At 35.9% G+C, this 14,789-nt stretch overlaps 1 protein-coding gene and 1 pseudogene across 6 annotated transcripts in view; both read left to right on the top strand.

Moving 5' to 3' along the window:
- Fgf14 (fibroblast growth factor 14) overlaps positions 1 to 14,788 on the top strand; it is a 700,985-nt gene extending 686,197 nt beyond the window's left edge. For all 6 annotated transcript variants that reach the window (XM_021181486.3, XM_085828904.1, XM_085828905.1 and 3 more), the window contains 2 exons: positions 4,993 to 5,191; positions 8,418 to 14,788. In XM_021181486.3, the coding sequence (XP_021037145.1) occupies positions 4,993 to 5,191; positions 8,418 to 8,554 (336 nt within the window). In that variant the 3' untranslated portion in view covers positions 8,555 to 14,788. The remainder of the gene's footprint in view (positions 1 to 4,992; positions 5,192 to 8,417) is intronic.
- LOC110309628 (RNA polymerase II subunit A C-terminal domain phosphatase SSU72-like) lies at positions 1,432 to 3,656 on the top strand (annotated as a pseudogene).
- Position 14,789: the final 1 nt, after the last annotated feature.

Here is a 14,789-nt window from a genome sequence, read left to right as displayed (position 1 = left end):
AATAGGGTTCATTATCTTGGCAGTATATAAAACCTTTATTATAAATGCAAGCCTGCCTTTCCTTCCACATCACTTTCTGTTTCTTCTCTGCAGTACCTATATCTTTGCAAACTGCTTATGGTTCTCCTAATACACCATGGCATTTTCTGTCTCTGATTTGTCACAATGCTATATACTACATCTATAATCCTTCTCTCATCCAAGATGCCAGCCTTCCATAATAATATGTACCTATATGGCTTTTTAAATGAAATGAATTATTTTATTCATATTTGTCATATCTGGTGTTCAACTCAATACTTGATGTGAAGCCATGTTTATTGACTAATCATGCAGCTGAATTTTGATCTGTAGTAATATCATTAGACTCAAGTATTGAAATAACATACAGAAAGTTATACTATATAATGAATAATGTATTTCATAAAAAATAGCAAGTACTTATTATTATTTTATCATTCTAAAATGAGTTAATTCACACCAGTTCTCCCAGACAGCTTTTTGTCTATAATTTCAACTTTGTCTTAGAAATGTGAACTGAAACCCAGGGAGATAAAACCATTTTCCCAAGAACACTCAGCTAAAAAGAAATCAAACACTGGTTGAACCTTGTCTGTCTGGACATATAGATCATAATCCTCTATTCTATTTTTCTTCCATTTACATATTGAAAGTATATTTATAACAAATGATAGTAACTAGGCCCTTCTGTGTGTAGTTTTAGTATTTCTCCTAAGAATGCTGACATTTCTTTGGCTACAACAATTGAAGAATAAATTAAGTTCTTTTAAAGTCTTAAGAAAACTGTGTTAGATAAGAGCATCTTAGAATATTGTAAGTGTATGTATTCACTTTGATTATTTAACCAGGAATAAAATGGCCCAGAATATACCAACCAGTCCTCACAAGTATTACATAGTTCTCTTGAGATGGTTTTTTGTTGTTGTTTGTGTGTGTGTGTGTGTGTTTGCTTTGTTTTTTGAGATAGGGTCAGCCTTATTGTCCTAAAACTCACAATGTTAAACCAAGCTGGCCTTTAAATTCACAGAGACTCATCTTCCTCTGTCTCTCAAATGCTCAGATGAAAGTCAGAAGATACATAAGTTTTTGGAGTCACAGGCAAAGCTCACAAAGTAATATAAACAGGAGCTAAAGAAAAGGTTTAATGATCAGAGTACTTGCCATGCAAACAGGAGGATCTGAGTTTAGATCTCAAGCACCCATGGTAAAAGTCAGCCATGACAATATAGACCTGTAACTCTTATGCTCAGAGGGCAGAGGGTACGGAATTGCAGGCTGGTCTCCAGTCAAGCTGAGGTCTGAACCCTGAGGTCATAATTGACTTTCATGACAGGGTAGGTGTTCCCTCATGCTTCTGGAACTCTGGCCCCTGCCTAAGCTACCACCTCCCACAGCCCCCACAAGAGAAGCATGATCAGTAGTCACTTAAGCAATGGCCCAAGCTTCTGATGTTCAGGCTAAACTCCTCTCCAGTTACCTAGCAACAGTGAAGACCATAAAAGGGGCTATTAGGCCCCCACTTCCCTCTCTTACTTCTCGCACTCTCTCACTCCTTTGTTCTCTTACCTCTCACTTCTCTCACTCCTTTCTCCTCTTTCTCCTCTCTCTCTCTCTCTCTCTCTCTCTCTCTCTCTCTCTCTCTCTCTCTCTCTCTCTCTCTTCTCTCTTTCCCCCTGCATTTCTAGAATAAAGCTTTAAATCATAGAGAGTCTCTGCTCCATCAAGATGCACTGCACACTCTGGTCAGTGTTGGGAACCTCTTCCATTATCCCTCTCTCCTTTACCCCAGGGATGACTGGGTGTCGCCTCAGGGTCCTCGGTCAGCTGTTAACATCATACTCTTTGATATTTTGAGGCAGGCTTTTACTAGCAGATAACATGCTTTTTCACCTTAGATTATCTCAAGAATACATGTGTCATACCAAGACCTAGAAGACTTAGTTTCAATCAAGATGGCAGATTTATTGGTCTGTTGGAGACTCTCATATTTTTTATTGTGTTATTGTGATAAAACATAACTAAAAGCAACTTAGATAAACAAGGAGTTTGTTTCATCTTACAAGTCCATGTCATAATGGAGAAGTCAAGGCTGGAAGTTCACATATTTAGTCATATCACCACACAGCCAAAAACAGAAAGAAATGGATGCATGTAAGATGAATGCATATAAGTTGACTTACTTGCTGTGCTAGCTTGATTATTCCAATTTCTCCATCCTAATATAGTTCAGGACAAACTCTCTTGGGGATGTTGCCACTCACAATAGGCTGGTTTTTCCTACATCAATTAACTTAATTAGCAAACCCCTCACAGACATGCCCATAAGGTATCCCTAATTGAGACTATTTTCTTAAGTAATCTGAAAGCTAACCATCACAGGGGACAAGCCAGGTTTGGAACATTTTGCTTTTCCCAATTTATCTACTTTCCTCTGTGACATCTCTTAGATGCTGACACAGTAGGACTCCATTTATTAATGAGAGAACTATAAAGAGGGTATTTGGAGAACAGAAATTTAGTAGAAGGCCAGGACATTTATTTGGGTAGGTTCTTTTTAAAATCTGAGGTAGTATCATGTTGGAAGACCTTACATATCCCTGTAAGGAGGGGCGTTTTGTTTTGCTAATGTCTTTTATTGATCACTGCATCTGTCATCTTTCCTATGATCCACTTCTCCTTGGAAAATTAATTTCTGGTGAAGCAAATATATAGAGCACACTGAATAAATTTATACTGCAGAAGATATCATTTGATAACGCACCTCTTTTGGAAAGCATTTTCCATATGCAATTATGAAACATTTCTTATGACAATTCAACATAAATTCAATTTTTAGAGATTTTATATTTTACGCAAAGAATTGTAAAATATATATATATATATATATATATTTAGATAGATAGATAGATAGATAGATAGATAGATAGATAGATAGCACAGAACATAGCCTATTCTTATCGGCTACAAAAACTAGTTAAACATCTTACATAGTTTGCCACTAGGAGGTTAGAATTTTAAAGTTCTGAAGTGCAGTGGGTAGTTGGGTAGGTGCCATGTCTTGATCAGTGCCGAGGGTGATTGATGGTGGTATGCTCAAGTAACCAGAATCGGAGCATGAAAGCACACGACATCCTGAGCAACCGTCATTTCAGTGTCTGTTCCTTTGGAAAAGAAACTAGTGATGTTCCCAGGACCAGCAACTGACAAGTCCAATGTTTATGATTTCAAAACCATATATGACCAGAATGTACAATGATCTCCTCAGGAAAGACAAAGAACTCTATACACAAAATGGAATTTTACATACGTTGGACAGAAATAAAAGAATCAAGCCCCATCCAGAAAGGTTCCAAAACTGCACAGACCTGTTTGACCTGATCTTCACTTGTGAAGAGAATCTCTGACTAGGTTGTAGCAGATTTGAACTCCAGAGATCAGGAGTCCTGCCAGCCAGTTCATGTGGTCAATGTGGACAACCAGGACAAGCATGAGAGGCCACTCTAGGAGCATTCCTTATCTGTGAGCTCTGCCAGTGTATCCAGCACACTGAGGATATGGAGAATGAAATTGACGAGCTGCTTTAGGAATTCGAGAAGAGTGGCTAGGCCTTTCTGCATACTGTCTGCTTCTACTGAGCCACCTGTATTTGGTGCATGGCTCTCACCTTTGTTGAAGACACTATTTCAGTGTGTTTTCCCTTCTGATAGTTGTTTATACTGCTAGGTGTACATCACCAATGTACTGAACGTAAGGAATGAGCAGTACACAGAAATGCCAGATTCAAATCCATTGTTTTTAACCAAAAGAAATAAAGATGGTTTATTCTACAGTCTTCACAAAAAAGGGACTTTAAAGTTCTATTTAATTGGATGCTGTCAGAAATACTTGTAAGCTGTATTGCTGTGCATTCTTATAGATAAGCATGAAATAATATTTATTTCAAATAAATTTCACAAATATGTAAAATCATCTGTGAAATATGTGTGATATTTATAATAATACTAAAGCTATGTGCTGTTCACTGTTAATGAAGATGATGGCAAGAGCTTAAATCTGTTTAACACACTGTACTCTCCAAATTGTAGGGTGGTTTTTAGTCAGGGCAGAGTTTTGCTGTTGATCTTCAAGAGTTTCAATAGGGTTCAAAAACCATGAAATTTGGTAATTATTTCCAGCTTCTATCAGCTAATATGATGTCTGGCCCTAGATCGTCACACTCCAATAACTCCTTGCCATCTCATTATCATAACTTTAGTTTGAAGTTTCAGTTCCTCAGTAGTATAAATTTGTCACTCTATAACACTAATCTACTTACAACTACAACTAATGTTACTTATTGTAACAGCTGTTTACTTACTGTTACAATGTTGCAAAGTTATTTGGTGAAAATAATGTAAAACATATTGTATCTTAAATAGCTTTGTAAACTTTATGGGGAATAGATAATGCTACAGTCATGTGGTTAGTGGTTAGATAGTGATTGAATTGGGCTTTGATTAAGTGAAAGTACGGTATGGTTCATTTTTCTTTGGGTTTTTATGATTTGATACAGGATCTTGCTATGTAGGTGTTGCTGTCATGTGTCATTGTGCTCCGACTGTCTTCAAACCCACAGCAATCCTCCTGCCTCATCTTTCTGAATGTTCAAATTACAAGCATGAGCTACCATGCCTGGCTTACATTTTTTATTTCCTTACTAGAGGAGATACAACCTTGCATATATATATATATATATATATATATATATATATATATATACATATATATATATATAATTTCTACCAATTATGGACTCTCCAAATTCCTTTGTTATTGAAAATTATGTATAGAGAGCTTCTGCATGCAGGAGGACTCAGTTCCCTTTACCCCTAGTATGAGGGTTGGCTCCTCAGAGAAATCCATGCAGACCAAGTGAACACTGGAATCTTCTGCTTACTACTTTAACTCTCTTCTCTTCTTTTCTCCCAATAGGAACTTTTTACCCCTGAATGCAAGTTTAAAGAGTCTGTTTTTGAAAACTATTATGTAATCTACTCATCCATGCTGTACAGGCAACAGGAGTCTGGCCGAGCCTGGTTTTTGGGATTAAATAAGGAAGGGCAAGTTATGAAAGGAAACAGAGTAAAGAAAACCAAACCAGCAGCTCATTTTCTACCCAAGCCATTGGAAGGTGAGTATATCACATGCATCATCCTCTTGAGTGCTGCTGCAGACTTTAATTTTCACATAGATACGTCTGGCATCGCCTCAGGAACCTTCCAGAGACGGATATAAATGTTCTTTATTGGAGTGGTGTTCACACAGATTTCTCCTTATGCTGCTTTGCTAAGCTTCATGGGGTCACCACGTGCAGGTTTGTGGTAGAACATGTGCTTAACATATGTAGGAGCAAGGATTTTCAGTTCTGTGCATCAAAGTGGGGGTGAATATTTCCCTTCTATATACTTGACTGTCTGTATATGCTGTCTGCATGTGTACATGTGTGCATGTGTGTGTGTGTGTGCTTGTGTATGTGTATGTGTAGCAGAAAACTTTCAATGTCACAAATCCTCATTATCCCAAATGCTCTAAGTACTTCATGACTTTCGATTATTTGAGAAATAAAAATCTATGTTCTTATGAATATATAATGATAAATATATAAGAAATTATTTTCACATGGAACTTAAAGAATTGGCTTATTTTCAGAATATCTAGGTAAAGTTTCTTTTGAATTATTATAATTCTTGCAGATAACCCTTAAAGAACTCTATAAAGTCCCATGCTACATAAATAATTTTCCTTTTATTAAATTATTTCCCTGCACTAAAGGAACTTACCTACTTTCAACTCTAAATAATAGCTCCTTTACATTTATTTTGATCAAATCCTAAGGCACAGGCTACCATGCTCTATCAATTAATTAGAAAAATATAAACATATGTACCTTGATCATTAATGATTCTGCCAAAGGGCTATTTACTATTATTTATGTTAAAATTTAGAGCTGAAAAAATTGACCTTAAGTCTATTCCAAAGTTTTCTGAAGAAGTGAAATGGAGAAAATAGCAGAGCCAGCAAGCAAGCTTATAGAGGTGGCCCAGGTTCCTGGGATAAAAGAAAAGGCCACCAGGTCCCTCTTGAGACTGACATGGTACTAGCAGGGATTTCTTGGAGGTGTAGCCAGCCTATCTATCGAACATTTCAGTTTTTGTTTCAGGCTTGATGCTTTGGTATTACCTCCAACCACTGGGCAGACCCCAGCCTTGCTCCTGTAGGTAGGTCAGGTTGGAGACGTATAATAAATATCATGAAGGCCATAGAAAACATCAGAGATTCTCCCACTGTGGTATAAACAGTTTAATCACAAATAAATCCTATTTCTTGGTATTCTAGCTCTAAGCTGAACTGTTGTGTGAGTATGATGTGTACATATAAAGAGAGAAAAGTGCTATTTTATCATGTTTTAAAATAATACCTGGACAGAGGTACTCTAACCAAAACAAAGTGGTGTGCTTTATTCTTTTAAAACACTACTTCTGAAAAACAATGCTTAACAGTGAAGATTATTAGAGGGATATGAATTTCAAACTTTACAAGCCCCACTAGGGTATAAATTACACATCTGAGAGCTTTAGGACAAGTAGAGATATTTCCACAGGACCATTGCTTCTGGATACTCTGGGCAGTCACATCTCCCACTCAGCTTTATTTCATATGTGATGTTAGTCAAAGCTTTGATACTATTGGGTCCTGATTTGAATGGGAGTGAGAGACTGGAGGTGCTTCCAGAATGAAGACTGTCTTTTTTCTTTTTCTTTTTAAGCTAAAAATAGATTTTCAATACAATATATTCTAATTGCTGTTTCCCTTCCACCAACTCCCCCCATATAGTCCCCACTTTCCTACCCACACATATCCACACCACTTCTTTCTCTCTAGCCTAAGAAAAGAAACAGTCATTTAAAATAATAAAATTATATAAAATAATATTAACCAAAATAGGAAACAAACAAACATTAAAAAAACAAAGTCAAAGAAAGAGCTCAAGATATACATACAGACGCAGAGACCCACACATTTACACAACACCAATCCCATAAAAACACAATACCACATATACATACACATACACATATACACACGGACCTGTAAGGAAACAAAACAACCAAAAGCCTAAAGTCTTGAAAATGTATTATGAGTCAAAGAACCTCTCATAAATACCACTGAGTTCATTTTGTTTGCCATCTACTGCTGAGCATGGGGCTAGGCCTTTAGAGTAGTTTGTATAGCCAGTGAGACTTGACTGGTGAAAACAAATTTTTTATTTATGAAGGGTTATCAATTGGACACAACTTCCTGGGTTAGAGATTGGCAACTTTTACATACTTTTCAAGTCATTTAGCTCAGTGTACATTTACTTTTGTAAGTATGCTAAGACAACCCATGAGATACATTGATGCAGATGCAAGATCCCTTTACAGCACTTGTGGAATTGATCCTAGGGTCTTTTCTGAAACTTCTAAGCTTTCAAAACCCAAGCAGCTTGCTGGGCAGTTCAGATATAATTATATTTCTGGTGGCAAATGACTTTATGTCAACTAGTTTTTCCAAATGTTAGATACTCTTAAATACTCTTTCCCAGGATTCTGTAAAAGTATTTTCTAAAAATGTGACATGAAGCATGGCACTCATGTCACCAGGCACAAGTCAGCCAGTTCCTCAAATTTTTCTCAGGCAGTAGTCTCAGCTGCAGTTACTGTTTTATACCTGAATCCTACTAACCATTTGATTTTTTAAATAATGAATCAAAAGTAGATATAAATATAAATGCACACAGTTGCTTTCAGTTTTGTAAAGGACTTTACTATGATAGTGGGAACGGAATAGAAACAATTCTTCATAGAAGGCTCTGGATTTAGCAAAAGGAAGCCTTTATTACTAATGCTGTGTGTAGCTTTCGAGAGGAACCCAGCATGACCGTATGTCTTTTAAACCACTGGAGAGAAAAATAGCTTAGTGTTCTCAGGTGAAAATAGAATTAAGTCAAATGCTTTTCCTCCTGGAGAGAAACACGTGCACACATGCTCATGCATGGTTAAATATTATGTGTACTTTGTTGCTTTATAGGTCTACAAGGAGGCCATAGCTTTTATTTAAACTTTCCTAGACAAAAATCTAAGTACATGTATATGCACGTATTTCATTGTATAAATTAGAGAATGCATTGAAAATGATGTCTTAACTTAGGGACTGGGAATGACTGCCTTAAAGCTGCTGTCCTGTTATCAATGGGATTGAGTTCATTCTCAGAAAACAGACATAGACTGGCTGAGGTTTGTGCAAAAGGTGATGTGCTATTCTTGCATGGTAACCACAAACCTCTTCTTTTCATCTGCCTTTCTTTACATTCCTAGTTGCCATGTACCGAGAACCATCCTTGCATGATGTTGGTGAAACAGTCCCGAAAGCTGGGGTGACACCAAGCAAAAGTACAAGTGCATCTGCAATAATGAATGGAGGCAAACCAGTCAACAAGTGCAAGACCACATAGCCAGATCCTCAGGTGTCCTGACTTACTTGTCCCGAGCACAGTGGAGTGATTTATCCTTACTAGACATTCCTGCTCCTGTGGCGGAAAAGCCCCAGCAAGCAAGCTGACGCTTGTCTTATGCTGTCTCAGACCTCCTTCGTTGCAAGTGGATAAATCTCAACCTGTGGTCCCCCTACACCAAGAAGACACCTGGACAAACCAGCTAAACTCAGACCATGGAATGCCCTACCAGATATGGAATGCCTTTTTAATATCTTTTCTGTGACTGTGACACTTCATGTGAATGACATACTTCACAAGTACACTCAATACCTTGCCTGCTGACAGCTACCCATAATCCTTTTTGAGTCCTGTTTCAGCGAAATCCATGTGTTTAAGTTCAATTTTGTAGCACACAAATAATATTGAGTAATTTCTAGTTAGATGCTGTAAACCTGTGCTATCATGGATTTCTCTTCTTTCCATTTTTACAGGGCTGCTCGCTCCACTGTCTGTGACCTTTAGCAGGGATTGTGTTGCTCTGAATCTTAAATGTTGCAGTTGGTTTGCTTAGGAGAACAATTAGGGAATCAGGAAGCCTTCTAAACCTATTACTACAAATAGTATCTATAAAGATTAAGATTGTTGTCTTTGGCTCACATTATTGATTAAACACACATATATGTTCTGTCTAGTAGGAGATGCTGTGCTCCCGAGGTAGGCATGGCCTGGGTGGAACAAGGGTCAAACACAATCCATGGAAAGCTCTCTATGATAGGTGTTTGGCATTCCCTCTTAGTTTCTTTATGTGTGTGTGTTTTATACATATCACAAGCTTACTGGTAATGGTAACATTTGCCTTGCCCAGCGAGCAAGACCCACTTAGTTTTTGAGAAAGTGGGTCCAAAGAATTCTGTAGGCCTTGTAGGCCTGATTAAGGTTCATTTTATTTTCATCAATTAATCCTCACTATTGGGAAAAAAGAATAAAAACCCAAATCATTACAACTATAAGAAATATGCTACCTAAATCCATTTCCGGCCGACTCCTTCCTATTTTTAATGAAGATAACTCAGTGCCACACCTGATTTGGGCTGCATTCCAGTTATCCTCATCCTCAGCCAAGCATGGGCAAGGCGGCTGTTGTGTTCTTTCCTGCAGCAGCAATGCACACGTTAGTATAAATTAGACTTTAATATTTTTGGTATTTAATGACAAGCTTTAAAACTGGATGTATTAGGGGTTTTGTTTGCTCTTTTATTTTGGGTTTTGATTGGTTTGGTTTGGTTTTGTTTGTTTTGTTTTTGTTTTGTTTTTAGCTCAGCATGGGGCCTGGTATCCTTGATGTCAGCAGTACATACCTCTAACTCAGCTATGTTAGGCCCAACAGGCTGGTTAGAACTGATTTGTCAAGATTTCAGAATACAGTTTGTTGAGTACCCTAAATAAAACTAAAGACAACCCAACATACTCCAGCAATTGGGGTTTGGGCATTTGATTTATTTAATTTTGTTTTATTGCTTTAATTTCATTTTGAATTGAATTCTGTAGAACTCAAAGTTTAGGGATACTTAGAAAGGTTGTGAATTGCTGGAGATGCACCTTAAAGGTTTCGTGCAAAGTGTTCAATAACAGATATAAAAAGCTTCAAAATGTTTAGTACTAAATTGTTTGGAAAAATATTTGTTAACTGTATGTACACTTAATAAAATTCCATGTTTTCTTCTCAGAAGAATTCATTGAGACCAAACTGAACCTCTTTTATAAGAAACAACTGATGTAGGATCAATGTACTGGCCTCTTGTTATTTCCATGTGGCAGGATGATCCACTTGCCATTGTCCCCATCTACACTGTACTTACTGGGAAATTATTTTCTCCTTGTTTTCACGAATCTCCATGACAGCCTTTGCCCAGCGTAGAAAAATTTTGGCCTGCTTAGCTAATTAAAGATTCAGTATAAATTTAAGTGTTTATGCTCATTTCATGTTCATATTAGATTCCATTTTGATAAATAAACATTAGCAAAATCTTTGAGTAGATTTATTGTCAATAATGCTAAATTGAAAATAAAACAAAATGACCCCTTTGACCACTCCTGATTTGGTGTTATGCATAACTAGATAAAACTCATTAGCTGATTATTTAGGGAAGACATAGATTCATAGTATGTGGTGAAATATGAATAACTTGTACTTTCTATTAGTTGGGTTTGTAGACACAGCTTATACCCTCCACATGCACACACATCCCAAACCAACCTATCTTTCTGTTGATAATCAACACTACCTGAGATTTCTGTTCTCAAGACCTACTTAGTGGTTAAAATTGAGGCAAGATTTATTTTTGTAAATGCCTAAGATTTATGTTAGTGTTTCCTTCTGTTTTGTTTCCCAAGAGTTGTCTTTAAAAGCATTTATTACTGTAAGTAGGTATTCAAGTGTTTTATTCTAATATATGTTTAGACACATTAGTAGTGGGGTCCTTGTTATCTTTGATTTAGTTAGAACATTTCCTTTGTGTCTGGTCTCACCTGTTGCATGGGAAGAGGAAAGCACCAAATGATCTGCATGTACTAGGACTCATGTATCCAGAAGTGCTGGTATGTATTATTCAATTTACATACAGAGAGATTGTCTGTATTGTACAATTTGTGTTTCTTATCATTTGTTGTGTTCATAGCTATGACATATCAGATCAAATACTTATATGAAGGCATATGGAAACCATAAAATAATTTTGTGTAACAAAATAGCATTGTATCACCCCAAATATAGAGAACGCTCATGTAAATAAGTTGATAAACTCAATTTTCCCCTTTACCATGCCAAAGAAAATTTTAGCTCCTTGATGATACCTCTCTTGCTATTTTTCTGGAACAAGGTCATCATTCCTTCCCTCAGAAATTCAGTTTGCTACCATTAAATGCAATCTGTCATCACTGATGTTCTGTATAGTAAATCTGATGGAACACATTTGTATTTATAGACTGTGTGTTTTATATCTTCCTGTATGTATGTTCATTGTACCAAGTCTATAGAAGACCCATTCCTTCTGCATGCATATCTGATAGGGGAGGGTTAGTTCTGTCACCTTTTTTATGGTACCTGATTGCTTTGCTTATCCATCAACAGTGCTCAATGTTCATCCTCTGCATAATTCAAGTAACTCCATTTTTGTTTTCAAATAAGTTTAGTTCCTGAAAATTTTTACTACTTTCCTTGGAAATAATTGTGAAAGACACACAGTTTGTTCTGTGTGAAGAGCAAAAGGAATTGAGCACTTTCCCTATTATTTTGGAGAATGTGGAGTCTTGCTTTAAGTGTTTGCTTGTTCTGGGTACTTTGGGTGAGGACTAGATCAATAATGGACACTACAACTTTTTCTCTAGTGTTTCTAGTTATGAGCTTTTTAGAAAGTAAGCAAAATGTATCATATCTGACCATTTAATTAATGATTCAACTACTAAACCATCTTTTTTTTTTCTCTCTCTCTAGAGTGACCAATATCAGATTTGGTTCTTTAAACAAAAACTAACACAACAACAACCACAAATCTTTTGTTGTTCCTTAAAGTGAAAATGTATTACTTTGTTAATTTTTTTCCAAACATCACACGTATAATATGTGTTTGATATTTCTCAATGATGGTTAGTGAGACTAAACTGACTAAGGTTCAAATTAGAAGAAACAGAAAATAGTGGGAAATGACTTTCTATTTTATTTTAGGAAAATATTATATTCTAGGGAAACAATTAGGCCAAATTTCTAAATATTTTCTGGAGCACAGGCTTAGTCAAATCCAGAATGTAAATTGTGTTGTTCTGGATTCAAAGACATAGGTAATTAAGAGTTTTACAAAGTGAAACACAAGACTGAAGTGTCTGGAATACTGAGTAGCTTTCAGAAAAGTTGTGACAGTTGAGCTTGTAAATTAAGACTACACTGTATTTTTTTTTTCTTGTTCTAGGTTCTCATTTAGTATAATTCTGACATTTACTGGGTGAGCTGATAGAGATAAGTTACTTATTCTCTGGTGCTGCTAGACTCCAGATGAACTCAGGATTCCTGAAAGGAACAATGGTTCTCTTCCTAAATTTAGAACTTTTGTCCCCTGGAGGAATTCTTCAGTTATGATTTGCTAAATAAGCATGGCGAAGATCATCAAAATTGGTGAACTTAATGTCTCCTTTTCAATTATCATGTATCCCAGTGTAATTTTTGAAAACCACAAGTAAGCCAAAGAGATTTGTTTATTTTCTTCTACTCATTATGAATTTGTCCTTGCTTGGCATTCTCAAAAAAGGTAGTTTCTATCTTGGAGTCAAAGTATAGAAACATTTAGATAGGAGATAGGTTATATTCTTGCCTATCACCATGTGCTTTAGATTTGGTTTGATTTCTTCCTCTTCCTCCTCCTCTTCTTCCTCTCCCTCCTCCTCCTCCTCCTTCATCATCATCTTCTTCTTCTTTATCTCCTTCTTCTCTTCTTCCTCACTTTCCTCCTCCTCTTCCTCCTTTTACTATAAAAGTGTGTGAAATCTATCACTTCTTTATAGGTAAACTGATGTTGGCATGGCTAGGGCCAAATACAGATAGACAAACAGACACACAAATATTAGCAAATAAAATTAACTTTTTTTTTTTTAAAAAGTCTGTTTTCCAAGAAAAAGAACTGATTAGAATTTAAGTTACGGAGGCAAATACTACAGCTTTCTTCCATAGTCTATAACAATGTACCCCAGAACATGGTGACCTACAACATATTTTCATGTTGTCCAAAATTCAAGACATAGCACACTTTATTCTTCATGAAAGAAGTCATTTTTCCAATGTCTTAAACTCTATTCTGAGAACCCCTAAATGGTCAGGGTATTGCAACACTTTTTTCTTATGAAAATATACGAAAGGAACACATACTTTTATGATAGATGCTATTTATAGAAATGATAAAAACTAGAGAGGAAAATATAACAATAAAAAAGATGTGCTCAATGAAAAAGGCCATAAGGAACTGAAAGTAATTCCAGGGAAGCAAAGTCTGGCAAACTACCACACATAGCTGTGATTAAAGCCAGCCCACAAGCTGTTTATGTATGGCCTAAGAGTTCAGGGTAGATTTTATTTCTTTGTTACAGTTTTAAAATATTATACATGAAAAAAAGATTCTCTCTCAGTGGTTTCTCTAATAGGCATTATCCAGATTTTTATAGAAGGCTGAGTCCTATAGTAAGAAAAGCTGAAGGCCATTGTACCATGATGGGAAGGTTAGTTACTCTTAATGCTTGGAAGTCACCCACCACATCATCAGAACTGGTATTGAATTATTATAATTGGTTTTTTCCTGGTTTAAAATCTATTTAGAGAGATGGAAAATATAGAGAAAAAAAGAATGAAATCACACTTACTATACCTTAATAACTTATATTTCCCTCATTTTATAAAACTGACATTGATTACCAGCTCAGTAAGTAATAGATATACGACCAGTATGTCTGGGTCCCCTAATCTCAGGATGGAGGCAACAATTTTATAAATATATTAAGTTCTGAGAACCTTATTATAAAACCAGCACCAGTGACCCTTCAAATACTTCTCGGTATTTAGTTTTTAAGTAACACAGTAGACATGTGTTTTCTTTACATTTGGAGACTTGACTGATAAAGTCCAAGCCATGATTCTAAAATATTTACATTATTAATATAAAATTTGCAAGTAAAAATTTCATCTTAAAACAAAACAGAAATGATTTTGCTATGTTATTTTGGATTTTACAAATAATTCACATTTAGGGAAAAGGTATTTTTTTAGCTCTAAATAATGGTTGATTCAACTATGTGTATAAGTAGATCTAACTGTATATATGCAAGAGAACCCCAAATATTGTACATTTTCATAATTCAATGTGAATTTCATACAGAGCAAAATTTCACCAGAAAATAAACATTTTGTTCGTATCATTGAGTGAATATTTGTAATTTTGATTTAAACCATTTCTAGAATTTTAAGGTCCACTTCTGAACTTGTAAAATCAATGTCATCCTTTGGACTCCACCATTTCTTTGAAGAAAAGAGAGCCATTAAAGGGAAATGAATGCAGTATGAAGACCCTCATGTTTCCTAACTAGACACTGTCTTCTTCAGAGGATAAATTACATGAAATAATTTAAGTATGAAAAATCAGATTTATTGTACATGTAACCCATGTCTAGTCTTAAAAACAAGATCTACTAGTTCTTGGGATCTAAAGTGGTTAGT

This window comes from Mus caroli, unplaced genomic scaffold, assembly GCF_978045245.1.
Source record: "Mus caroli unplaced genomic scaffold, Mus_caroli_1 scaffold_12, whole genome shotgun sequence".
NCBI lineage: Eukaryota > Metazoa > Chordata > Mammalia > Rodentia > Muridae > Mus > Mus caroli.
This window is presented reverse-complemented; position numbering and strand designations above follow the sequence as displayed.